The sequence below is a fragment of the Elgaria multicarinata genome, chromosome 2 (assembly GCF_023053635.1).
Source record: "Elgaria multicarinata webbii isolate HBS135686 ecotype San Diego chromosome 2, rElgMul1.1.pri, whole genome shotgun sequence".
Classification (NCBI taxonomy): Eukaryota; Metazoa; Chordata; class Lepidosauria; order Squamata; family Anguidae; genus Elgaria; species Elgaria multicarinata.
Genome location: NC_086172.1, coordinates 173,268,220 through 173,294,277, shown reverse-complemented (window position 1 = coordinate 173,294,277; position 26,058 = coordinate 173,268,220). Strand labels below are relative to the sequence as shown.

Sequence of the window (26,058 nt, the reverse complement as noted above, 5' to 3'; positions counted from 1 at the left end):
GGGAAAATCACACCCACAGTTGCCTGTTGGCCCTGCCCTAATCATAGGTTTCACCCAAAGCATTTGTTCTGAATATGAAAGTGACTTGGCGGAGAAATATTTCAACTTCCCTTCCTCTGCGCCCGTAGGAGTGGGAAAAAGGTATAAACAACATGCAAGCAGAGAAACCTGTGTCACATTCTTGCTGCCTTTCTCATGTAGAAATCGCAGATAATCTTGCCTGTGGTATGTAACTGTGCCAGTTTGGGCCGGGCCTCTTCAGGAATTGGGTTCCTTTGGGGGAATCCGGATGTTGCAGGAGAGGAAGGCTGGTGAATCATCAAGGAAAACGCCGCCTTTTTCGTAAGGTCACAGGGATGGGCCGTGCTGGACTGTTTCTCCCAAGAAAGATGAATCCACTCTTGTCACCCCAGTGCTTGCGGGGGGATTGATTATTTTATTTATTTATTTATTTATTTAGGGTGACCATATGAAAAGGAGGACAGGGCTCCTGTTTCTTTAACAGTTGGATAAAGAAGGGAATTTCAGCAGGTGTCAGTTTGTATACACACCACACCTGGTGAAATTCCCTCTTCATCACAACAGTTAAAGCTGCAGGAACCCTGCCCTCTTTTGAATCTGGTCAAGGGGCAGGGCTCTTCCAGCTTTAGCTGTTGTGATGAAGAGGGAATTTCACCAGGTGTGGTGTGCATACAAATGACACCTGCTGAAATTCCCTTTTCTATACAACTGTTAAAGATACAGGAGCCCTGTCCTCCTTTTCATATGGTCACCCTAATTTATCCCATTTCTCTCTGGTCATTTCATCCAAGGAACCCAAGGTGGCGTACATGATCGCCCTCTTCCATTTGTTCGTCACCACAACCCTGTGAGGTAGGTTAGGCTGAGAGACAGTGACAGGCCCAAAGGCAACCAGTGAGCTTCGTGGCTGAGTTAGGACTTGAGCGCAGGCCTTCTGAGTCCCGGTCCGATACTCTAACCGCTACACCTGGCTCCCTCTCAAGTTGCTGAGATCCTTGGTTGAAAGCTGACTGTTCTGTGTGCCCTTCAGTCCTGGGAGATGGAAGGCTGAATAGAGATGTTGGTTCCTGAATGCTGAGTAATGTCAGTCTCACTCCCCCTGCAAGCATTTTTGGCTCCAGGCACTTGGGTACCAGAACATGGCGATGAGGGAGCTGGCTGTCAGTCCAAGTGTGCCGTTATAAGATGCTTCCCTGAAACCAGGCCGGGGCCAAGATCCAAAGCAGCATTCAGGGAGAAGGAGCTTCCACAGAAACCCCACAAGCAGGGAGCAAAACATAAAAACATAGACCCCATTCAGACAACACGCTAAGCCATGGTTAGGCCACTAGCCCTTTTGAAGCAAACGGTTAGTGTAGGGTGAACCTATGAAAAGGAGGACCGGGCTCCTGTAAATTCCAGGGAATTTCAACAGGGGTCATTTGTATATATGGAGAACCTGGGGAAATTCCCTCTTCATCACAACAGTTAAAGCCGGTCACTTTTAAATCCGGTCACTCTAGTATAGCTCCTGCAGCTTTAATTGTTGTGATGAAGAGGGAATTTCCCCAGGTTCTCTATCTATACAAATGGCACCTGCTGAAATTCCCTTTTCTATGCAACTGTTAAAGATACAGGAGCCCTGTCCTCCTTTTCATATGGTCACCCTACACAACATGCTGCGCCATTATGCTTAGCTCAAAATTCTTAACGTAAGCTGATCATATGAAAAGGTGGACAGGGCTCCTGTATCTTTAACAGTTGTATAGGAAAGGGAATTTCAGCAGGTGCCATTTGTATAGATAGAGAACCTGGGGAAATTCCCTCTTCATCACAACAATTAAAGCTGCAGGAGCTATACTAGAGTGACCAGATACAAAAGAGGGCAGGCCCCACCCTCTAATCTACCAGGCACCCTTTTCTCCCAAGTTCTACTTCCAAGGGTCTAAGCCAGCCCTTTCAAGTATTCCCATCACATCTGGAGGGCACCAGGTTGGGGAAGGCTGGTCTAAGCCTTAGACCTGGGAAAACTCTTAATTCACACTTCTCCCTCACCTGCTCGTAAGCCTGTCTAGGATTAAAGAGAGACCCATCGATAGGTGCAACCGATTTTAATTACAAACGTATTTATAGATTTTGCAACTCCTGAATCCCCCCTTCCTTTAGGGGAAACTCTTCGATGTGTAAATTTAAGAGATCAATAGCCGTCTAGACAGCTTTTCCATGAATAGTATAAGCGAGTGGGATTTACAATAATTGAACGAGGGAATTCACTGCAGAAAGTTCTGACTGTTGCTATTAGATGGATCTCGTGATTTGCACATTGAATAGTTTCCTCTGTGAAAGGACATCCACAAGCTAGTAAATACGGGAACCAGCTTGCAAATGGATGTGTCTCCCACACCTACTGGTTTGGCCTTCTCTTCCTTCTTTCTAGGTTTACGGCCAAGGTCATTGGAACAGTAGGGACCCCTCCGCAGACTCTGGTTATTATCCAGCATGGCTCCTTCCTTTGTCCTCTTCTACCCCAGTGTATCATATTTCTTCCATTTAACTGCTCTCCCTGTTTCATGGCTTTGTGTCTTTAAACTGAACTTGGATGGGACTTCAACACAGGACACTGTCAGGAGAGCTGTCCTAGGACACGGTGTTAACCTGGTCCTAAAAGGGTTAAATTATGCTGCATGAAGAAGGCTACTTCAGGTTAAATATGGATGATTTGCTCTGGAATGTGGAATGGCTTGAGTGGGGATTTACAAGAAGACCCCCTAAAAGACCCCAGACTCATTTCTGAAAGACCCTCAGAGGTATATTCCAGACCCCTGAGCCATGGACATGAAGACCTTGAAGTTAGATTCTATGCTAATTGATTTTATACCATTAACTAAGGCCACAGCTAGACCTAAGGTTTATCCTGGGATCATCCAGGGTTCGCCCCTGCCTGAGCACTGGATCCCCTGTGTGTCACTTAGATGAACAGGTTTGACCTCTGGACGATCCAGGGATAAACCTTAGGTCTAGCTATGACCTAAGACTCTAGCTAAGACTTGCAGGACTGTTTTTGAAGAAAAGTGGGGGGAAATCACAGTGGACTTTACAAGTGGCTTCTCAGAGCACATTCAAGGTCACAGTGTGCCGGGAGAATGTGTGAGCAAGCTGAACGAGAGAACTGAGCATGTTCAGACATCCACTAGGAGGAACGAAACTTGTTTTGACATCTCGTGGTGTGCACCTGCTGATAAGAGAATGTCCTCACTCGAAGTTGGGCATGGAAAGTCATAATACTGAGCAAACGTGACACTTGGGAGGAGGAGTTCGGGCAGATCTGACCAAATATGTCCAAAGAGGAACGTGACTTCGAAGAAGTTGTGCTAGACATTAATACGCCAATCAAGATAATACGCCCATATGGCAGCCATGTTTTAATGAACCCCATGGGTATAACACGTGAGATATTGGGGAGGGGGAGACACCTAACTTCTAATTGGTGAATGGGTGGTCTAATAACTTATTCATGTCAATTTGTGATTGGGAGATGGTGGTCTCATCACTTGGGACCCGTGTATTATTATTATTATTATTATTATTATTATTATTATTATTATTATTTATATAGCACCATCAATGTACATGGTGCTGTACAGAGTAAAACAGTAAATAGCAAGACTCTGCCGCATAGGCTTACATTCTAATAAAATCATAATGAAACAATAAGGAGGGGAAGAGAATGCAAACAGGCACAGGGTAGGGTAAGCAGGCACAGGGTAGGGTAAAACTAACAGTATAAAGTCCGCACAACATCAAGTTTTAAAAGCTTTAGGAAAAAGAAAAGTTTTTAGTTGAGCTTTAAAAGCTGCGGTTGAACTTGTAGTTCTCAAATGTTCTGGAAGAGCGTTCCAGGCATAAGGGGCAGCAGAAGAGAATGGACGGAGCCGAGCAAGGGAAGTAGAGGCCCTTGGGCAGGCGAGAAACATGGCATCAGAGGAGCGAAGAGCACGAGCGGGGCAATAGTGTGAGATGAGAGAGGAGAGATAGGAAGGAGCTAGCTGTGTATAAAAGCACAGGTAGCAGAGGCTGCAAGGCGGATTTACACATGGCTGTCCTGGGGCAGAGTTGACTCTCAGTGGCTGGGCGCAGTGTTGCACTGGAGCCAGGGTTCGTGGGTCGAAATGCCAGGACTTTGGGATTAGCAGGGATGATGACGACATCTGCTGGATTTCCCTGTTCCCTCTGAATTTAGCTGCACTCTAGTAGCTTGACGAGTTGGAGTGGGAAATGGATTCTCCCACTGACAAAGACCAAGGGCCTTGCTAGACCTGCCGGGATAAGCCGGCAGGGAGGCGGGGCGACGGCGTGCAAACTTTAACGCGCGCCGCCCAGCCTCCTAGACGCACAACGCGCAGGGACGACGGAAGCCCTGCAGCGCCGGCCATTTTTTAAAAAGTTTAAAGGGGCCACGTGCGCCCGAAGACTGCGGAGAAGGTAAGGGTTTTTTATTAGTTAACCCCCCCCCATCCGCTCCTGATCCCTTCCTGCTTTCTCTCCCTCCATGTCCCGTGTGTCGTCTCCCCTCCTTTTCCCTCCGTGTGTGTGTCCTGTGTCATCTCCCCTCCTTTTCCCTCCGTGCGTGTGTGTGTGTGTCCTGTGTCATCTCCCCTCCTTTTCCCTCCGTGCGTGTGTCCTGTGTCATCTCCCCTCCTTTTCCCTCCGTGCGTGTGTGTGTGTGTCCTGTGTCATCTCCCCTCCTTTTCCCTCCGTGCGTGTGTCCTGTGTCATCTCCCCTCCTTTTCCCTCCGTGCGTGTGTCCTGTGTCATCTCCCCTCCTTTTCCCTCCGTGCGTGTGTGTGTGTGTCCTGTGTCATCTCCCCTCCTTTTCCCTCCGTGCGTGTGTCCTGTGTCATCTCCCCTCCTTTTCCCTCCGTGCGTGTGTCCTGTGTCATCTCCCCTCCTTTTCCCTCCGTGCGTGTGTGTGTGTGTCCTGTGTCATCTCCCCTCCTTTTCCCTCCGTGCGTGTGTCCTGTGTCATCTCCCCTCCTTTTCCCTCCGTGCGTGTGTGTGTGTGTCCTGTGTCATCTCCCCTCCTTTTCCCTCCGTGCGTGTGTCCTGTGTCATCTCCCCTCCTTTTCCCTCCGTGCGTGTGTGTGTGTGTCCTGTGTCATCTCCCCTCCTTTTCCCTCCGTGCGTGTGTCCTGTGTCATCTCCCCTCCTTTTCCCTCCGTGCGTGTGTCCTGTGTCATCTCCCCTCCTTTTCCCTCCGTGCGTGTGTGTGTGTGTCCTGTGTCATCTCCCCTCCTTTTCCCTCCGTGCGTGTGTCCTGTGTCATCTCCCCTCCTTTTCCCTCCGTGCGTGTGTGTGTGTGTCCTGTGTCATCTCCCCTCCTTTTCCCTCCGTGCGTGTGTCCTGTGTCATCTCCCCTCCTTTTCCCTCCGTGCGTGTGTCCTGTGTCATCTCCCCTCCTTTTCCCTCCGTGCGTGTGTCCTGTGTCGTCTCCCCTCCTTTTCCCTCCCGGGATCTCCCCGGCCGATGGGCACAGCGCTCAGCGCTGTGGCCAGTCCGCGGCTTTTTGTGGCTACTCGTGAGTAAGCGATTAGCCGCAAAAAGCCACGGAAGTCCCTAGACCTTCCCCAGCTCCGGCCTCAGGCCGGAGCTGGGGAAAAGGCGCGCCATAAGCGAATTCGCTTATGGCGCGTTGGAGAAGGCCTCAGCGCGGCCTGTCTCCGGATTCCCCTGTGCGTCATCTGGACGCACAGCAGGGAAGCCGGGACAGAAGGCGCGCTAAGGCCTCGTCTAGGAAGGCCCCAAGTTTGAATGACACGCCGTGGCTTGCTGTGGGTTATGTAACTCATGATGAGCCATGGTAGTTACGGGTGCCATATTACATATCTTACCACTGCTTGGAGATTGTCTCATGTGAAACTGGTGAGCGTGGCTTATGCGAGGGTTAAACAAACAGACCATGGGTTATGCGAAGGATGTTTAACCCTTGCACAACCCATGCTTGCTGGGTTCACTCAATACGACAGCCCCTACATGGGCTTTGCATATTCAAAATGGTGGCCACACACAACCTGCACACACCACAGCCTCACTGTGGGTTAAATAACCCATGGTAGGCTGTCCTGTTGTGTGAACAAGTTCAATATATTATTGTGAGCTATCCCTGTTGTAATACAAAGTGTTCTGGGGTGGCTTGCCCTTGAATGGGCAGTTAAGATCCATTCATGTTACAAAAGGCCTCCTCCTGGTGGAGCAGCAAGAGCTGTTATCATCTGCTATGTGTGGTGTGAAGAATGTGGATAGGGAGACATTGCCGGAGCTCTCTGGGCGGTCCCTCTCTGAGGGACCCTTGGTATGATCCAGCATGGCTCTTCTGATGTTCATATGTTTTTAGAACTGGTTTGTTGAGATGGGTCTACACAGCTGCCTGCATTTTTGGACTCTCCTTCAGGGCGTGGAAATGATGAGCCCCTGCGGTTCAAAATGTATCACCACACCATTGGCTGGGGTTTTAAAAACAGTCTCAGCTGGTGAACTGTCTAGCATACTGCACTCTTCGAAGCCTTCCACTTGTTCTCTTGATCCGATTCCTTCTCGGGTCTTTATTAATCTTATCCCTGCTATCCTTCCTTCCTTGCTTCATATTATTAATTTTTCTTTATCCTCTGGTTCATTTCCTTCTGCTTTTAAACATGCCACAGTCTCTCCTATTCTCAAAAAACCTACTCTTGATGTGCTTTCTCTTTCTAATTACCGTCCTGTCTCTTTGTTGCCTTTTGTTTCAAAGATCCAGGAGCGTGTGGTCTACTCTTGTTGTCTTGATTTTCTTTCTAGTAACTCTGCTCTGGATCCTTTTCAATCTGGATTCCGTCCTTTGCATTCCACTGAAACAGCCCTTACTAAGATTACCAGTGATCTTCTTATTGCCAAGTCTAAAGGCCTTTATTCTGTTCTTATTCTCCTGGATCTTACTGCAGCCTTTGACACGGTTGATCACGATCTTCTTTTGGATTCCCTTCACGAGCTCGGATTTTGTGGCTCCGTCTATACCTCGTTTTCCTCCTATCTAGCGGGTCGCTCTTTCAACGTGTTGGCTAATGGCAGCTCGTCTTCTTCTTTTCCCCTTTCAGTAGGGGTTCCGCAAGGCTCGGTGCTTGGCCCATTGTTGTTTTCTTTATACATGTTGTCCTTGGGTAATCTTATTCAGTCTCATGGTCTCCAATATCATCTGTATGCCGATGATACATAATTATATCTTTCATCTCCGGAACTTTCTCCTGATGTTCATGATCGTATCTCGGCATGTCTTTCCGATATCTCAGCTAGGTTGCTTCATCGTCGTTTGAAACTTAATATGGCAAAGACTGAATTGCTTGTTTTTCCTCCTAAACCTTCCCCTCATCTCTCATTCTCTCTTACTGTCAATGATGTTACACTTACTCCAGTCAAGGAAGCTCGTAGTCTTGGCTTTATATTTGACTCCTCGCTCTCCTTTATTCCTCATATTGAGGCAGTAGCTAAATCCTGTCATTTTCCCCTATATAATATTGCCAGGACTCGATCATTTTTGCCTGTCTCTTCTGCCAAGACTCTTGATCATGCATTGGTTATTTCTCTGTTGGACTACTGCAACCTTCTTCTCACCGGCCTTCCTTCTTCTCACATCAGTCCGTTGGTTTCTGTTCACCACTCTGCTGCTAAGATCATCTTCTTGGCTCGCCGCTCTGACCATGTTACTTCACTTCTGAAATCTCTTCATTGGCTTCCAATTCACCTCAGAATCCAATATTAACTTCTCCTGTCGAACTACAAAGCTTTTCACAGCCTAGCTCCTTCCTATCTTTCCTCTCTCATCTCACACTATTGCCCCGCTCGTGCTCTCCGCTCCTCTGATGCCATGTTTCTTACCTGCCCAAGGGTCTCTACTTCCCTTGCTCGGCTTCGTCCATTTTCTTCCGCTGCCCCTTACGCCTGGAACGCTCTTCCAGAACATTTGCCAACTACAAGTTCAATTGCGGTTTTTAAAGCTCAGCTAAAAACTTTTCTTTTTTCTAAAGCTTTTAAAACTTGATTTTGATCTGACTTTTATACTGTTAGTTTTACTCTACCCTGTGCCTGTTTGGTGCATTCTCTTCCCCTTCTTATTGTTTTATTACGATTCTATTAGAATGTAAGCCTATGCGGCAGGGTTTTGCTATTTTATTGTTTTACTCTGTACAGCACCATGTACACTGATGGTGCTATATAAATAAATAAATAAATAAATAAATAATAATAATATTCCCAATGGTGTCTTTGATTGTCATTGATATCAGTCATATGATGCCACTCACTTCTTTGGCAATGGGAAATAGAACGTGCTGCATTCTGTGACATCTTTGCAGACGGCTATTGTGGGGGGCAGCGCGAAGAATCTCTGATGTGTCGAACTGACAGAGGCGCAAACGGTCCTCCACTCACTAAAAGAGACACATGCAAACATAGCACCTATCATAAGGACGGGTATATTTGCTAGTAAATAAGAAGCAGCGGGACCGTAGCTCAGTGGTAGAGCGCCTGCTTTTTATGCGGAAGGTCCCAAGTTCAATTCCCAGCATCAATAATAATAAAAATTTATTTATTTATTTCTTACCCATCTCTCCCTCTGGATCGAGGCGGGGAACAATATTAAACACAAAAATACCATAAAATGCATAAAACTGATTTTTTTAAAAAAACATGTACAACTGATACAATATTAAAATAACAATTGGACATCTAGGTAGGGTTGGAAAAATTCCAGCCTGGAACCCTGGAGAGCCCTTGCTGCCAGTCAGTGTCGACAATACTGAGCTAGGAAAAAATGGAAAGGAACCTCTCGTGCAAGCACTGAGTCATTACTGACTCTTGGAGGGACGCCAGCTTTCGCTGACGTTTTCTTGCCAGGCCTTATAACGGGGTGGTTTGCCGTTGCCTTCCCCGGCCGTTATTACCTTTCCCCCAGCTAGCTGGGTACTCATTTAATACTGAGCTAGATGGACTAAAATTCTGAGAGTATAAGGCAGCTTCTGATGTTCCTATGTCATAACGGTTGTGCCTCTTTGGCCAGGGATAGAATGCAGCATAAGAGTAGCAGTGCAATGCCATTGCTTTCACCATTGCAGGCAGTGGCTGCATCTTGAAAGAAGCAGGAGCTGCTCTCAGTTGCTCCAACAGGAGCAAATGCAAAGTGTCAATCCAACTTCTTCCTCCTCCTCCTCCTCCTTCTCCTCTTCCTCTTCCTCTTATTCGCTGGAGGAATTCACTCCCAGGCCCTGTCCCTTTGAGGGATTTCTGAGTGTGGTTTTGAAGGTGTTGCATTCCTCTTTCCCTTTAAAAAGAACTGGATTACAAATCAAGTCACGGAGCAAAATGACATCCAAGCTCCCGTGAAGGCACCTATGGGAACCATGCATCAGTGTGGAAATAGGAAGTACCCACTGGGTGGTTTTAAAAATAGTCCTTTTGAAGGCCTGGAAGAAATGAATAACAGGTTTTTAAAAATCCATCACTCAGTGCAGCAGCTGTTCTCTTCTTATTTCTGCTCTATTCCTTCTTTTCTGCCTTTTGCTTCTGTCTCATAGCACCTTTTTACATTGTGAACCCTTTTTTAAAAAAAATAACAGTAAAATTAGGGTGACCCTATGGAAAGGAGGACTGGGCTCCTGTATCTTTAACAGTTGTGTAGAATGTCTGCGTATTTTAGCTTAAAACACTTATAGCCAGCAATGAAGCCTTAGGGACGCATTTCAACCTTTTAGATGTGGGTGGTGGTGGAATTACACAAAAACTGGGGAAACAGCGATTGATTGGTGGTTGGAGCCAAGAGAAAGAGATTATTTATTTATTTATTTACTGCGTTTCTATACCTCCGGGCAATTCACAAAAATTAAAACCATAAAATGCAAGTTAGGTATAAAACTTAAACCACAGTATAAAACCATAATATAAAAGTACAACCAGCATAATCAACCAGCAATGTAGAGATTTGAGATACAGATTTTAAACAGCAAGTTAAAAGGCTAGGATGGTAAAATACCAGCTGCAATGTCGGTGGAGCATGCTAAAGACATGGGCCTCAGCTAGACCAGAGGTTTTTACAGCGACGGTCGAGCGATTTTATGATCGCGAGATCGTCGCCCTGGTCTACACGTGACACGCGACATCGCGCCCGCCATTTTGTGGTTTTTTTGTTAAAGCGGACAGAGTGCACGAGCGTTCGTGTGAAAAATAGTAAGTTTTTTTTTTAAAAAAAATACTTTCCCCACTCCACCACCCCACCTCTGATGGGCACAGAGCTCCTGAGGAGTTCTGCGACCCGTGTGTGGTTCCCGGCTCCTTGCATTTACTCACGAGGAGCCAGGACAAAACGGGACGCCCAGCCACACGTTCCACGGTCTCAGGATTAGCCCGAGACCATGGAGAAAGCAGGCTAGAAGTGTACGACGAGATCCCGGGGAAAGGGTGGGATCATCCCTCCCTGCTCCCGGGATCCCCTGTGCATCATGTGAACCCACAGGGATGATCCTGGGGAGATCCCCGGGATATCGCCCCATCTAGCTATGGCCACGGCGTACAAAATTATGCATGCATGGAGTGGATAACGTGAATAGGGAGACATTTTCCTCCTCATCCCATAATACTAGAACCCGGGGTCATCCCATGAAGCTGACTGGAGGAGAGATCCAGGACAAATAAAAGGAAGTACTTCTTCACACAGTTCATAGTTAAATTATGGGACTCACTACCACAAGATTATTATTAGTATTATTTATTTATATAGCACCATCAATGTACATGGTGCTGTACAGAGTATGTGGTGACGGCCCCCAATTTGGATGGCTTTAAAGTGTGGGTTGGATAAATTCCTGGAGGCAAAGGCTGTCAATGGTCACTAGTCCTGATGGCTAAGTGCAACCTCCAGTATCAGAGGTAGTAAGCCTGTATATACCAGTTGCTGGGGAACATAGATGGGAGGGTGCTGTTGCACCGTGCCCTGCTTGTGGGTGGGTCCCTGGCCGATGGCTGGTTGGCCACTGTGTGAACAGAGTGCTGGAATAGATGGACCCTTGGTCTGATCCAGCATGGCTCTTCTTATGTTCTAAGAGTACAAGATAGGTGCCAGGTGAACATCTCTAGGGAGTTCATTCCAGAGCCAGGGTGCCACAGCAGAAAAGGCCCTCCTCCTGGTAGTCACCTGCCTCACTTCCTTTGGCAGGGGCTCCCAGAGAAGGACCCCTGAAGATGATCTGGGCAGGTACATATGGGAGGAGGTGATCCTTCAGATAGCCTGTCCCCAAGCCATTTTGGGCTTTTAATGTTAATACCAGCACTTTGAATTGGCCCTGGACTTCGACTGGCAGGCATTGCAGCTGGAAAAGTATTGACCTAATGCGGTCTCATTGGCCAGTTCCTGTTAACAATCTCGCTGCCCTGTTTTGGACTAGCTGAAGTTTCTGGATCGTTTTCGAAGGCAGCTCCACGTATAACGCATTGCAGTAATCCAGACCAGAGGTTATCAGAACGTGGATAACTGTAGCTAGGCTATCTCTGTTAAGGGCCATCTGGAGAATGCCGGAAGGTTGGCTTGGGATGCCAGGAGGGCCAGATTTTGTTCTGTGGCCCGCCGACCCTTGGAGAGAGGGGGGAGATTTTATGGGGGAGATTTTATGGGGGAGGCCAGCACACGGGTCGAAATCTTGGATCTAGAAAGAAGAGTGACGGTCGAGGAGCAGAGAGAACGATGAAGCGAAGGATCAAGCCAGAGGTATTCGCAAGGGGATGAAAGTGCTTAAGGATAAATTGCACTGAGCTCTGTTGTGGCTGAAAATCAAAGGAAAGCAGCGGCACACGAGAGCGAACCTGCAGCGTTTGAAGGAGAAGCGTTGCGACTCTTTTGATTAAATGCTCTTCCATTGGCAGACTCGATGGGTCGGCACAAGGGGGTTCCTAAGAAGGATAGAGTATGCAGTTGCAATTCTGTATCAATTGAAGATACTATTCAAGAAGGACGCAGACAAGCTGGAGCGTGTGCAGAGGAGGGCAACCAGGATGATCAGGGGTCTGGAAACAAAGCCCTATGAAGAGAGACTGAAAGGACTGGGCATGTTAAGCCTGGAGAAGAGGAGATGGAGGGGAGACATGATAGCACTCTCCAAATACAGTACTTGAAAGGTTGTCACACAGAGGAGGGCCAGGATCTCGATCCTCCCAGAGTGCAGGACATGAAATAATGGGCTCAAGTTACAGGAAGTCAGATTCCGGCTGGACATCAGGAAAAACTTCCTGACTGTTAGAGCAGTATGACAATGGAACCAGTTACCTTGGGAGGTTGTGGGCTCTCCCACCCTAGAGGCCTTCAAGAGGCAGCTGGACAACCATCTGTCAGGAATGCTTTAGGGTGGATTCCTGCATTGAGCAGGGGGTTGGACTCGATGGCCTTGTAGGCCCCTTCCAACTCTGCTATTCTATGATTCTATGAACTGCTAGAATGCTCTATGTATAATGATCTCAGAACCAAATACACATTCATCCGTTGTTAAGATCATTCAAGGGAAGGCCATTCCTTGTTAAGGCTTGTTTCCTCTTGCCTGATGCTGAGAAGTATGTATCTTTTAGAACTTCCAAATTCCTTGTCAGTGCTCTACAAATACGTGCCACGAAGTCTAAAAGCTGTATGGGAAACTATTCAACTCTTAATGGTTTGTTGGTGGAGTTTTAATTTGTATAGTGTTTTATTCTGTGTTTGTGTATAATGGCAATTTGCTAGGACACAATAAAGAGCTTTTTTCTCTTTCTCTCTTTTGATTAAACCACTTTCTTTCCTTGCGCAGGAACTCTCCAGAGGGACAGAATTTTCAAAAACTTCACCCGCAAGCGCCAACGGGCCATGCGCCGGCGAGTCCACCAGGTCAACGGGCACAAGTTTATGGCCACCTATTTGCGGCAACCCACGTACTGCTCGCACTGCCGGGAATTTATCTGGTAAGGAGGACTTAAACGCTGTCGTCCCGCGGGCCACTGTCTCCGCTTAATCCCTTTGCTGGGTGTCATCCTGCATGCAAGTGGTTCTATTGGCAAATCAAATGGAGAGGAGACAATGGATGATAGATAAAAACCTGCCCAACCCTTTTTTGGAGGGGGGTGGGGGGGTGGGGGGGACACGGCCAAATGAGTGGTGTCTGATTTGGAGGCTGCATCCTGTCTGGACAGGGATCTGCCCAGCATCCCACCATGTAGAGCAGCCTTTCTCACCCTGGTGCTCCCCAGATGCAGTGACCTTAAACTCCCATCGTTGGGAGTGGATGGGAGTTGTAGTCCCACACATCTGGAAGGCACCAGGTTGAGGAGGGCTGATGTAGAATGCGGTATGAAGTGTAGAGTTTTGATACCCTGAGAATTGCAGCTTTAATTTGGAAAAATTGAGCTCTGATTTAGGATTTAGGATGATGAGAATATAAGAGCCCTGCTGGATCAGACCATGGGTCCATCTGGTCCAGCACTCTGTTCACACAACGGCCAACCAGCTGTCGACCAGTACCCTCCCACCCATGTTCCCCAGCAACTGGTGCACAAAGGCTTACTGCCTCTGATACTGGAGGTTGCACTTAGCCATCAGGACTAGTAGCCACTGATAACCTTCTGCAATTGCGTGAATGGTTCTTGCAATTGCATGAATAGGTGTGTCCTGTGTCCAGTTGATGGGGTTGAAACGTTTCTGCCTTGAAATGTTTACCATCTCAAATTTGGCACAAGGGAAGGGGATGAATGTGAGACAAGGTCAAAGAGGGGAAGAATATGTGATTATTTCACGGATATCTTCCCGGGGGGGGGGGGTACATATTGTTACACGTGTGCACCCCACATCTGAGTGGTAAGATATTTCGGGGTTGCAACACTTACTCAGGGTTCAGTTTCCCTGGAAGAAAGTCGCTGGAAATGTACGGCATTTCTGTGATACCAGGGCCTGATGTACGCCAAGCAGGATATTGCACTATGAAAGCGGTACGTAAAAGGCAGGAGCCACAGTACCGCTTTATAGTGGTATTGAAGTGCGCTGACAACTGTTGTATACCATATACCACTTTCATACTGCTATATTCTGCTTGGTGTAGATAAGGCCCAGGTTCATTTACTCGTATATACAAGCTGAGCGTAAGGTGACGTCCCATTATCTCATCAACAGATACCTGCTCCCCATCAGATGTACAAGGGAACCCATAATGCCCTAGGATTTCCTGCCATGAGCAAAGTCAGCGCTCTGTTTTGTTTTCAGATCCAGTTTCGGCACAGGCTGATGGTTACACACACAGATTTAGCTTGCTTCGACTATTGTTCTCACCCCAGATTCATTAGCACATTCCTTGTGAGGATAGGGGGTGAGACAGCTAAGAGATGAGTCATCTCCGCCCATCAGCTATACCTTCTTGGCCCATCCCAGCTCTCATTAAAACACCTCAGCAGAATATTACTGGCCAACAGCTGACTGTCATCATAGAATCCTAGAATAGTAGATTTGGAAGGGGCCTATAAGGCCATCGAGTCCTTATAGGCCTCAATGCAGGAATCCACCTTAAAGCATCCCTGACAGATGGTTGTCCAGCTACCTCTTGAATTCCTCTAGTGTGGGAGTGCCCAAGACCTCCCTAGGTAATTGGTTCCATTGCCGTACTGCTCTAACAGTGAGGAAGTTTTTCCTGATGTCCAGCCGGAATGTGGCTTCCTGGCTTCCTTATCAAGTCTTTGAGAGGTGCTGCCTGCACTGACCACTCTACTTACAGAAATCTTAGGAACAAGAGGTACAGCATTTGAAGGGATCTTGAATGAGCCACTTTGCATGATCAAATGAGCCACCGTTGCTTATGCAAGCCACAGTGGGCTGTGATGCATGCGGGTGACCATTTTGAATATTCAAGCCACGGACGTCCAGTATCAAAGGCAGTAAGCCTATAAACACCAGTTGCTGGGGACCATGGGTGAGAGGGAGCTGTGAATTACCCTATTAAAACATCTTTGAAAAAATTTAGTCGGTGCGCCTGGAACTTGGTTGGGGAAGGGCAAGAGAGATGAGGACAATCGGTTTTTGAACTGCTAATAGATACATCGGTCTGACACAGAACGGAGGTGGGGAAAAGTAAGTGTCCCTCCAAAGAAAAACAAAAATAGCAAACCCTGTTTAAATGTATGTTACACACCCACCACTTCTGAAAGCCGACAAACCTCCATTTCACGTATTTAATTTCTGTAGCACCCAAGGACTTAATGTTTGTGAAACGGCCAGGGAGCTTCGGCTATTGGGCGGTATAAAAATGCAATAAATAAATAAATAAATAAATAAATAAATAAAGCTCTCTGGGCGGTTCACACAAAATCACAACCCCAAAATGCAACATAATAAAAACACGATATCAAAACTTCACCATGCAAAATTAGAAAAGAAAAACCATTTAAAATAGCCCCCCCCCCCAAAAAAAAAACCCAGTTGCAATAAGACAGTACAATAACACTTGCGGTGAGACCTGCATTTAAAAATATATCATTTCTGAAAAAGAAAAACTTTGATTAGCCAGGATTGTGTGAATCTGCTCTGATTCCGATTCAAGGGCAGCCAGGTTAGCACGGCAAGAGTCTCTCCGTCTGAGCTCAGTTTCACATCTGCATTTGTGATCTCTCTCTCTCTCCGTAGTCATTTTGCTCTTGAGCTGAGCTGTGGGACTGGGATAACATCCTGAGTCATATATTTGTCTCTGTTTTATCTTCCACAGGGGTGTATTTGGGAAGCAGGGATACCAGTGCCAAGGTATGGTGCTTTATCTCTTTAATTAAAGTATACATTACGAGTTGTTCTTTTTCTATCACCACCCAAGCAAGCCCTGTTGAAATGAATGGCAGGTGGCCAGGAGTACTTCCTGATGGATCACGCCCATCCTGATAGAAATGGCTTCCTTTTTAGGCTGAGGTTGTGCGTGTGTTTGTGTATTTGGGGGACCATATGAAAATGAGGACAAGGCTCCTGTATCTTTAAGAGTTGTATTGAAAAGGGAATTTCAGCAGGTGTCATTTGTATATATGGGGAACCTGGTGAAATTTCCTCTTCATCACCACAGTTAAAGCTGCAGGTGCCCTGCCCTCTTTTGTATCTGGTCACTCTAGTATAGCTCCTGCAGCTTTAACTGTTGTGATGAAGAGGGAATTTCACCAGGTTCTCCATATATACAAATGACACCTGCTGAAATTCCCTTTTCTATGCAACTGTTAAAGATACAGGAGCCTTGTCCTCCTTTTCATATGGTCACCCTATATATATTTTGTATAAAAGTATTTTGTAGCCAGGAATGGCTGCAGATCTGACCCGGGGCGTGCTTCTCTGCATCACAGCCCCCAGGTCTACCTCCTGCAGTGCACAGACAAAGGATTTAGCTATATTCTTCATGGATGCAGAGAAAAGGAAGGGGGGGGGAAATAGGGTGACCATATGAAAAGGAGGACAGGGCTCCTGTATCTTTAAGAGTTGTATTGAAAAGGGAATTTCAGCAGGTATCATTTGTACATATGGGGAACCTGGTGAAATTTCCTCTTCATCACAACAGTTAAAGCCCTCTTTTAAATCTGGTCACTCTAGTACAGCTCCTGCAGCTTTAACTGTTGTGATGAAGAGGGAATTTCCCCAGGTTCTCCATATATACAAGTGACACCTGCTGAAATTCCCTTTTCTATGCAACTGTTAAAGATACAGGAGCCTTGTCCTCCTTTTCATATGGTCACCCTATATATATTTTGTATAAAAGTATTTTGTATACTTTTTAATGTTTACTGTTTTAACTTTTGTGAACCGCCCAGAGAGCTTCGGCTGTGGGGCGGTATATAAATGTAATAAATAAATAAATAAATAAATAAGGATGTCCATATAGAAAGGAGGACAGGTCTCCTTTATCTTTAAGAGTTGTATAGAAAAGTGAATTTCAGCAGGTGTCCTTTGTATGCACACTGCACCTGGTGAAATTCCCTCTCCATGCTGTGTTCTAATGCTGTATTTTAATATTGTGATTTTAATATTGTGTTTTAATGTTTTTGAACCCACTGAGAGATTCTGTTATATTCAGCAGTATATATAAATGTTACAAAATAAATAAATACATACATACACTGGTGGACTTTCAGCAGTGGAGGAACACACAGCGTGGCCTCCAATCTTGTCCTTAGGCTAACCATATGAAAAGGAAGACAGGGCTCCTGTATCTTTAACTGTCGTATTGAAAAGGGAATTTCAGTAGGTGTCATTTGTATATATGGAGAACCTGGTGAAATACCCTCTTCATCACAACAGTTAAAGCTGCAGGCACTATACTAGAGTGACCAGATACAAAAGAGGGCAGGGCGCCTGCAGCTTTAACTGTTGTGATGAAGAGGGAATTTCACCAGGTGCTGCATTCATACAAATAGCAGTGGGGTGGCGGTGGTTCATCCCAGCACAGATGGAGGGTGCGGGGTTTCTAGCGGCTGTTGGCTTGCTGGGCCTGCCCTCTGCCCAGGTGGATGGCGACCTATCAGGGCTCGCCATCCACTCAGGAATGCCTCCCCCTTGATTCTGGTGCAAGGATAGATGGCGGATGTGCCATACTCACCTCACTCCAGAGAAAAAATTGGGATAAGTCCCTGACTTTTTAAAGTCGCAGCTTCGCAGGAAAGCCAAGCGAAGGCTTCAAGGAGGCTGCTGCATCGTATGACCGACGCAGCACCACCGTGCAGCAACTGCAGGGATTTCAGACTGTCTAGGCAGCCGCCTGGTCTGCATGTCTGCAGAAGACCCATAGCTTGGGGAAAAAAGTCAATCCGCTGCAGTACCCACAAGTTGGATTCATAAAAATCTGAACGCATTTCACTCTGTTGTGGATTTCTCTGACATTCCTATTTATTTATTTATTTATTTATTTATTTATTTATTTATTACATTTATATACCGCCCCACAGCCGAAGCTCTCTGGGCGGTTTAAAAAAGTTAAAAACAGTAAACATTAAAAGTATACAAAATTTAAAAACCATCAGAAACATAAAAACAACAGTATAAAAACAACATTAACCATTCAAAAACAACAGTTCTGGGGTCCGTTAGAAAACAAACTTAGCGTTGTTAAATGCTGTTAAATGCTTGGGAGAAGAGAAAAGTCTTGACCTGGCGCCGAAAAGATAACAGTGTTGGTGCCAGGCGAGCCTCATCAGGGAGATCATTCCACAGTCGGGGGGCCACTACCGAAAAGGCCCTCTCCCTTGTTGCCATCCTCCGAGCGTCCCTCGGAGTAGGCACTCAGAGGAGGACCTTAGATGTTGAGTGCAGTGAGCAGGTAGGTTCATGTTGGGAGAGGCGTTCCATCAGGTATTGCGGTCCCAAGCCATGTAGGGCTTTATAGGTTAAAACCAGCACCTTGAATTGGGCTCAGAAACGTATAGGCAGCCAATGCAAGCAGGCCAGAATCGGTGTTATATGCTCAAACTTCCCTGCACCAGCTATCAATCTGGCCACTGCATCTTGCACAAGCTGCAGCTTCCGAACCATCTTCAAAGGCAGCCCCATGTAGAGGGCGTTGCAGTAATCTAATTTAGTGGTTACCAGAGTATGGACAACTGAAGCTAGGTTATCTCTGTCCAGATAGGTGTGTAGCTGGGCCACCAACCGGAGTTGGTAAAAAGCACTCTGTGCCACCGAGGCCACCTGGGCCTCAAGTGACAGAGATGGTTCTAGGAGAACCCCCAAGCTACGAACCTGCTCCTTCAAGGGGAGTGCAACCCCATCCAGAACCGGTTACCATCCACTCGGGAATGCCTCTGCCATGATTCCGGTGAACCTAGTTTGAACCTAAGTCCTGTTAAAATCCATTGGACCTCTCCAGGACACGTCAGAACATGCGTCTTACATAGCAGCTGCACTGAGCTGCAAATTCATTCTGTTAGATGTCATCTTACTCTTCCGTTTTAGTTTCTGTGGCTTTCAGCCAACCATTTCCATGTCTTCATTTGTGCCTCCTCTCTTTTCTAGTTTGCACGTGCGTGGTGCACAAGCGTTGCCACCATCTCATTGTTACAGCGTGCACGTGCCAGAACAATACTAGCAAGCCGGACATGAAGGTAAAGTCACAGTTATATATTTGGGGCTCCGTGGGTTGTTAATTGTGGAACTGTGAGGTATGTGGATGTTCGTGTGAATGAATGAGTGTTCCTGTGTATGGGAAAATAAATGAATGAATGAATTGGAAGAGAGATGAAGGAATGAAGGAATGAAGGGGAGAGGAAGAAAGAGAGAGAGAGAGAGAGTAAAAAGGATGGCCCTGCCCACTTTTTGCTTTGGCCCCGCCTACTGTTGGCTATACACCACCCCCAGCCACATTCCCGCATGGGGATGTGTTCCTTGACCTCGAAAAAGTTGCTCACCCCTGCTTTTGGGCATAGCTCCAATTGAACATGTGCATAGGAACACACTGTTCATTTTCCTAAATTAGATGCTTGGCAGTGCGGTCCTGTACATGTCTACTGAGAAGCAAGTCCCATTGAGTTCAATTGTTGCTAGCCACCCTGAAGCTTTTTTTGGGGGGGGTGTTGGGAGCATGTGGTGGGATCTGAATTGAACGGATAACTAATTTGACAGTGACTGGGTTCAGAAAACACGATAACCAACTGTGGTTTAAATAGTCGATGGTTGGTTATTTAACCCACCGCAGGTTGTCATGTTGTTTGGTGGGAGTTTTTTAACCAACGGTTGGTTATTTGGCTGAAATAACCAAGGCAAATAACCAACGCTGTGTAGAGTTGGTTATTTGAACCACCACGGGTTATCGTGTTGTGTGGAGGGCACCGTTGGTTATTTCATCAGCCATAGAGTCGCAAGGCAAGAGCGGTCAAAGCAGTGGCTGCCACTCTAGTCCAGTTGGCAGGATCGATTTTTGGCAGCAATGGCTGATGGGATACCAGTGGGAGGACTGGGGGCGGGGAGAGGGCAGGGTATGAGTGAGCCAACTCAGCATGGTCTAATAGTCAACTCAGCACTGATCCTAATCCACCTTATGTTTGATTATTATCACGTCGTGTGGGGAGTACCCCCTAGATAAACGACTATTGAGTTGATTATTACCCCATCATTGACTATCGTGTTTTCTGAACACAGCCAGTATCTGACAGAATTACTGCAAAAAAAAGGTAAGAAGTCCGTATATTACATTTTTACAACTTTGTTGATTTCCATTTATGACCAAATGATTGCACAACAATGTAGTTACCACGTAAGTGAACAGAATAAACGTTACCATATTTTAAGTTAATTGGTTTAATCTTAATTCTTCCAGTACTCTTATGTGTACAGCATGTAGCCAATTTTGGGTCTGCCCTAATGAGATAAGCATCTTTATTGTAGGTCAAAATAGAAATTTTGGGACCTGCTGGTGAGCACCTATTAGCTTCTGTATGAACTAAAAATTGAATTGTATTAAATACCACTTGATATCAGAAGATCCTTAAACAATATTATTATTATTATTATTATTATTATTATTATTATTATTATTATTATTATTATTATTGAGAGATGAGAGGGGAATTGTTTTTGTTGTTGTTTTTGTTGTTGTTATTAGGATTTGTGTGCATGGTATTTTCCAAATATAAGAGGACAGGTCCCTGCCCCAAGGAGGTTCCAGTCTAAGATGATAAAGGAAGACAACAGGGGAAAGGGAGAGAAATTGATGAAGGAAGAGGGGCTGGAGCGTGTTCAGAGGAGGACAACCAGGATGATCAGGGGTCTGGAAACAAAGCCCTATGGAGAGAGACTGAAAGAACTGGGCATGTTTAGCCTGGAGAAGAGAAGATAGAGGGGAGGCATGATAGCACTCTTCAAATACTTAAAAGGTTGTCACACTGAGGAGGGCCAGGATCTCTTCTCGAACCTCCCAGAGTGCAGGACATGGAATAATGGACTCAAGTTAAAGGAAGCCAGATTCCAGCTGGACATCAGGAAAAACTTCCTGACTGTTAGAGCAGTATGACAATGGAACCAGTTCCCTAGGGAGGTTGTGGGCTCTCCCACAATAGAGGCCTTCAAGAGGCAGCTGGACAACCATCTGTCAGGGATGCTTTAGGGTGGATTCCTGCATTGAGCAGGGGGTTGGACTCGATGGCCTTGTAGGTCCCTTCCAACTCTGCTATTCTATGATTCTATGAAATTATTATTATTGTCTGGAAAGTGAAGAAAGGAAGGCAGCCAGGAATTCCTTATCTCATGGCTGGTGCCTGAACAGCCAGAGAGGGAGGTCAAACAGCTTGCGATGAGCTTGGCGCTTAGTTTATCCACCACTGCTAAAAAATAACAGCCATCTGTCAGGGATGCTTTAAGGTGGATTCCTGCATTGAGCAGGGGGTTGGACTCGATGGCCTTTAGGCGCCTTCCAACTCTACTATTCTGTGATTCTATGATTTCACCATCTAAATGATAAACATCACATCTAGTTTGACCTTCCGTTCCCTTCCTTACCTTTAACATGGGGATAATAGCTATCTATATCACAGGTTTGTAGTTAAGATCCGAGGGGACAGGAGCAGGCAGAAGTAACATCGGGGCCTGCTCCTGCTGGACTCTCTCTCTCTCTCTCTCTCTCTCTCTCTCTCTCTCTCTCTCTCTCTCTCTCTCTCTTTCTCTCTCCTCCCTCCCTCCCTCCTTGACTCCTTTTCCTTGTGTGTCATGTCTTTATTAGATTGTAAGCCTGAGGGCAGGGACTGTCTTTTTCCTAAGTGTAAGCCGCTCCGAGATCCTTTTTTCGCTGAGGAGCGGGGTATAAGTATGATAAATAAAATAAAATAAATAAATAAATAAATAAATAAAGGCTGCAAATAAAGACATAATAAAGGATTAATAGACAATGACGTTTTATAAATAATACGGCATTCTTTATGAAAATCAGTGGGAGTTGTGATCCTCTAAAATCCATTCATGCTCTTTTTTTTAAAAAAAAAAAAGCCAGGGGGATAATCTGTATGTGTTTTCAATTGATTTCTGCCTCCCCAAATAATCAGCTTTTCCTCCGTTGCTGCTTCCTCCTCAGATTTCTGAGCAGAGGTTTGGAATCAACATCCCACACAAGTTCAGAATCCACAATTACAAAGTGCCCACGTTCTGCGACCACTGCGGCTCCTTGCTTTGGGGCATCATGCGGCAAGGCCTTCAGTGTAAAAGTAAGCCGGAAAGCAAAATGAGGGGTGGGTTTGTTCCGTCGTTTTCGGCCACGGTGGCTTGCGACTCATGCCAGGCACCCACGGGTGCCCTTTCCATAACCCTGCCCCTACTTGTAGGTTATCATTTGTCTGAACCTGATGAGGGTGGGTTGGCGGCATGGCTAACACCCCACCCACAATCCTAAAACACACCAGCAAGCCACCCTTAAGTGAGTGAGGCAGGCAGGCAGGAAATGGATTAGCAGTGGCATTGATGCTGAGGGGTTTGGAAACCAAGTCCTTTGAGGAACCATTGGGCATGTCTAAAGCAGTGTTTATCCTGGGGATCGCCCCGGGATTGTCCCTGTGCGTCCACATGACGCACAAGGGGTCCCGGAGCAGGGAGCGATGATCCCTCCTTTTCCCCAGGATAACCGGGACGGCTTTAATCCTGATTTTTCCTATGGTCTTGGGGTCGTCCCGAGACCGTGGGATGTGTGGGGAGCCATCCCGTTTTCGTCCCAGTTCCTCACGAGTAAACACGAGCCGGGAACAGGGCATGGGGCACAGAGCTCTTCAGGAGCTCTGTGCCCATCTGGTCGGAGGGGAGGAACGAGATCTTTTTTTTAAAAAAAAAACACCTTTTGATGGAGCGCTTGTGCACTCATTTTCAATTGAAAAAAATCCAAAATGGCAGGTGCAATGTCCTTTTGCCTCCCGGGACGTTGCACGCTGTGTGTGGACTGAGGGGGAGGATCTCATGAGCAGAATACCGCGAGATCCTCCCCCCTCCCTCCTGGAACGCCAGGAGGTCTAGACATGCCCATTGAAAGATTTAAAAAGGGGAGACATGATAGCTGCCTTTAAAAACCTGAAGGTCTACCATGCCAACGATGAAGCAGATTTATTCTGTGTTGGTCCAGAGGAACAGGATTAGAACCGCTGCGTGGAAACGGCAAGGAAGCAGATTTCAGCGAAACATTAGGAGACTGTCCTGATAGGAATGGAATAGTCTCCCTCAGGGGAGGGCAGGTTCACCTTTGCTCAAGGTGTAAAAGCAGAGGCCAGGTGGCCATCTGTCCAGGATGCTGGGGGCACATCCTGGACGGCAGATGCAGCATTGAACAGGGGTTCGTCTGGATGACCTCCGAGGTGCCTTCGTGTTGTATGATTCTGAGATCCGAAGAGATGGAGCAAGGACGTCCTGGGGTTCCCCGATGGATTTCCGTGCTATAATTGAGAGATGAGAGGGGTGTGTGTCTCATTTTGCTCCCATGGAAGTGTTGGCTCCAGAGACGGAGAAATGAAAATGTACGAAAAGGTTTCCCTTTCCTTCGTCATACTGAAATGTATTCGTTTCATTTCATGTATTACATTTCTATACTGCCCAATTGCCAAAGCTTTCTCGGGGTGGGTGGGTGCAGGGTTACAAAGATTAAAAACCTAAAAAATACAGTATTATACATAATATAAAAACAGTTTAACCACAAACATATGAGCAGAGCAGACACAAACACACATATCCAAACAATACCCCATGCTGCCAAATACCTGGGATTAGAGAAAGGTTTTAACCTGGCTGAAAAGACAACAATGTTGGTGCGAGGAGGTCCTTGCTGGGGTATTCATTCCATAATTGGGAGGAGGGGGTCACCACCAAGAAGGCCCTTGCCACCTTCCGAGCCCTTCTTGGAAGAGGCACCTGGAGGAGAGTCTTAGGCAATGTACGTAGCATATGGGTAGGTTCATGTCATGCAATGTCTGGGTAGGTTCACCTTTGTTCTCCACCAATCAGATTTAGAGAAATTCTGTTCCTGGAAATTCCTCTGACCTGGGATTTGATCCCTTCTGCCTGTTTTTTCAGTGTGTAAAATTAACGTACATATACGCTGTGAAGCCAACGTAGCACCCAACTGTGGGGTGAATGCAGCGGAACTGGCCAAGACGTTGGCATGTATGGGGCTGCAACCGGGAAATATTTCTCCAAATGGGGTAAGTCTTGGTTTTCTTCTAGGGTGGCCATCTGAAAAGGAGGACAGGGCTCCTGTATCTTTAACAGTTGCATAGAATAGGGAATTTCAGCTGGTGTCATTTGTATATATGGAGAACCTGGTGAAATTCCCTCTTCATCACAACAGTTAAAGCTGCAGGAGCTATACTCGAGTGACCAGATCTAAAAGAGGGCTTTAACTGTTGTGATGAAGAGGAAATTTCACCAGGTTCCCCATATGTACAAATGACACCTGCTGAAATTCCCTTTTCAATACAACTCTTAAAGATACAGGAGCCCTGTCCTCCTTTTCATATGGTCACCCTATTTCCCCCCTTCCTTTTCTCTGCATCCATGAAGTGTATAGCTAAATCCTTTGTCTGTGCACTGCAGGAGGTAGACCTGGGGGCTGTGATGCAGAGAAGCACACCCCGGGTCAGATCTGCAGCCATTCCTCTCTCTCTCTCTCTCTCTCTCTCTCTCTCTCTCTTTCTAAAGAGAAACCTCACTCTCTAAACCAGGGATTGGAAACCTACAGACCACAGGGGTTCCCCATCCAGCCTGGCAGCTTCATTGACTGGTCCTGCTCCCTCCACCATGGAGGGGAAGACCTCTTATCTCCAACCAGCCGCTGATCGGAAATAAGGGCTTTCCCCTGCTTAGCACTGAAAAAGGCTCCCTCTCTCAATGCTTAGCAAGGGAAAGCTTCTGATCGGAGATAAGAGCTTTTCCTTTTGGGTGGCACCGGGAAGGAAGCTGTTAAGTAATTTATTCCTGCTCCCTTCTGAGCCCTGTCTTGCTTACGTCAGAATAACTGTGCAGGGGCTTGCCAGCCTTACTTCTGAGTAGACATGATGCTCATACTTACATCTGAGTAGAAATGCTATTTAAAGTGCTGTTGAGTGATTCAGTCCTGCTGCCTTCTGAGCCTTGTCTTGCTTACTTCTGAATAACTGTGGAGGGGCTTGCCAGCCTTACTTCTGAGTAGACATGATGCTCATACTTACATCTGAGTAGAAATGCTATTTAAAGTGCTGTTGAGTGATTCAGTCCTGCTGCCTTCTGAGCCTTGTCCTGCTTACTTCTGAATAACTGTGGAGGGGCTTGCCAGCCTTACTTCTGAGTAGACATGATGCTCATACATCTGAGTAGAAATGCTATTTAAGGTGCTGTTGAGTGATTCAGTCCTGCTGCCTTCTCAGCCTTGTCTTGCTTACTTCTGAATAACTGTGCAGGGGCTTGCCAGCCTTACTTCTGAGTAGACATGATGCTCATACATCTGAGTAGAAATGCTATTTAAAGTGCTGTTGAGTGATTCAGTCCAGCTGCCTTCTGAGCCTTGTCCTGCTCACTTCAGAGTAGCCGTGCAGAGGCATGCCAACCTTACTTCTGAGTAGACATGATGCTCATGCTTACTTCTGGGTAGAAATACTATTTGAAAGTACTGTTGAGTGTTTCAGACCTGCTTCCTGCTGATCTTTGTCCTTCTTATTTGTGAGTAGACATGCTGCTCATGCTTACTTCTGAGTAGAGACAAGGCAGAAAATGTAACATCTTTAAAACATCTCCTGAAAACACACCTTGTCACACACAAGTTTTTCCTGGGCTGTCACTGCTGCTTGATTTTACTTTAGTTTTACGTAGTACTTTCAAACTTTTATATTCGACTTGTCATGTTGTATTGTATAGTTTAAATTGTGAACTGCCCAGAGAGCCTCAGCTATTGGGCAGTATAAAATGTAATAAATAAATAAATAAACATAAATTTGTAATAATGCGATTGGGTTGTTGGTGGATTTTTCAGCCCTGACTTTGTGTCTCTGTGGCCCCAACCGCTACTGGAATGTGGCCCCCGGAAGCGTCTG

At 46.3% G+C, this 26,058-nt stretch overlaps 1 protein-coding gene across 1 annotated transcript in view; it reads left to right on the top strand.

Annotated features, from left to right (window-relative positions):
• PRKCH (protein kinase C eta) overlaps positions 1–26,058 on the top strand; it is a 154,772-nt gene that overhangs the window by 53,927 nt on the left and 74,787 nt on the right. Inside the window, exons 3-7 of the mRNA XM_063118234.1 lie at positions 12,849–12,999; positions 15,780–15,814; positions 19,049–19,137; positions 22,095–22,224; positions 24,068–24,195. Of these exons, the coding sequence (XP_062974304.1) occupies positions 12,849–12,999; positions 15,780–15,814; positions 19,049–19,137; positions 22,095–22,224; positions 24,068–24,195 (533 nt within the window). The remainder of the gene's footprint in view (positions 1–12,848; positions 13,000–15,779; positions 15,815–19,048; positions 19,138–22,094; positions 22,225–24,067; positions 24,196–26,058) is intronic.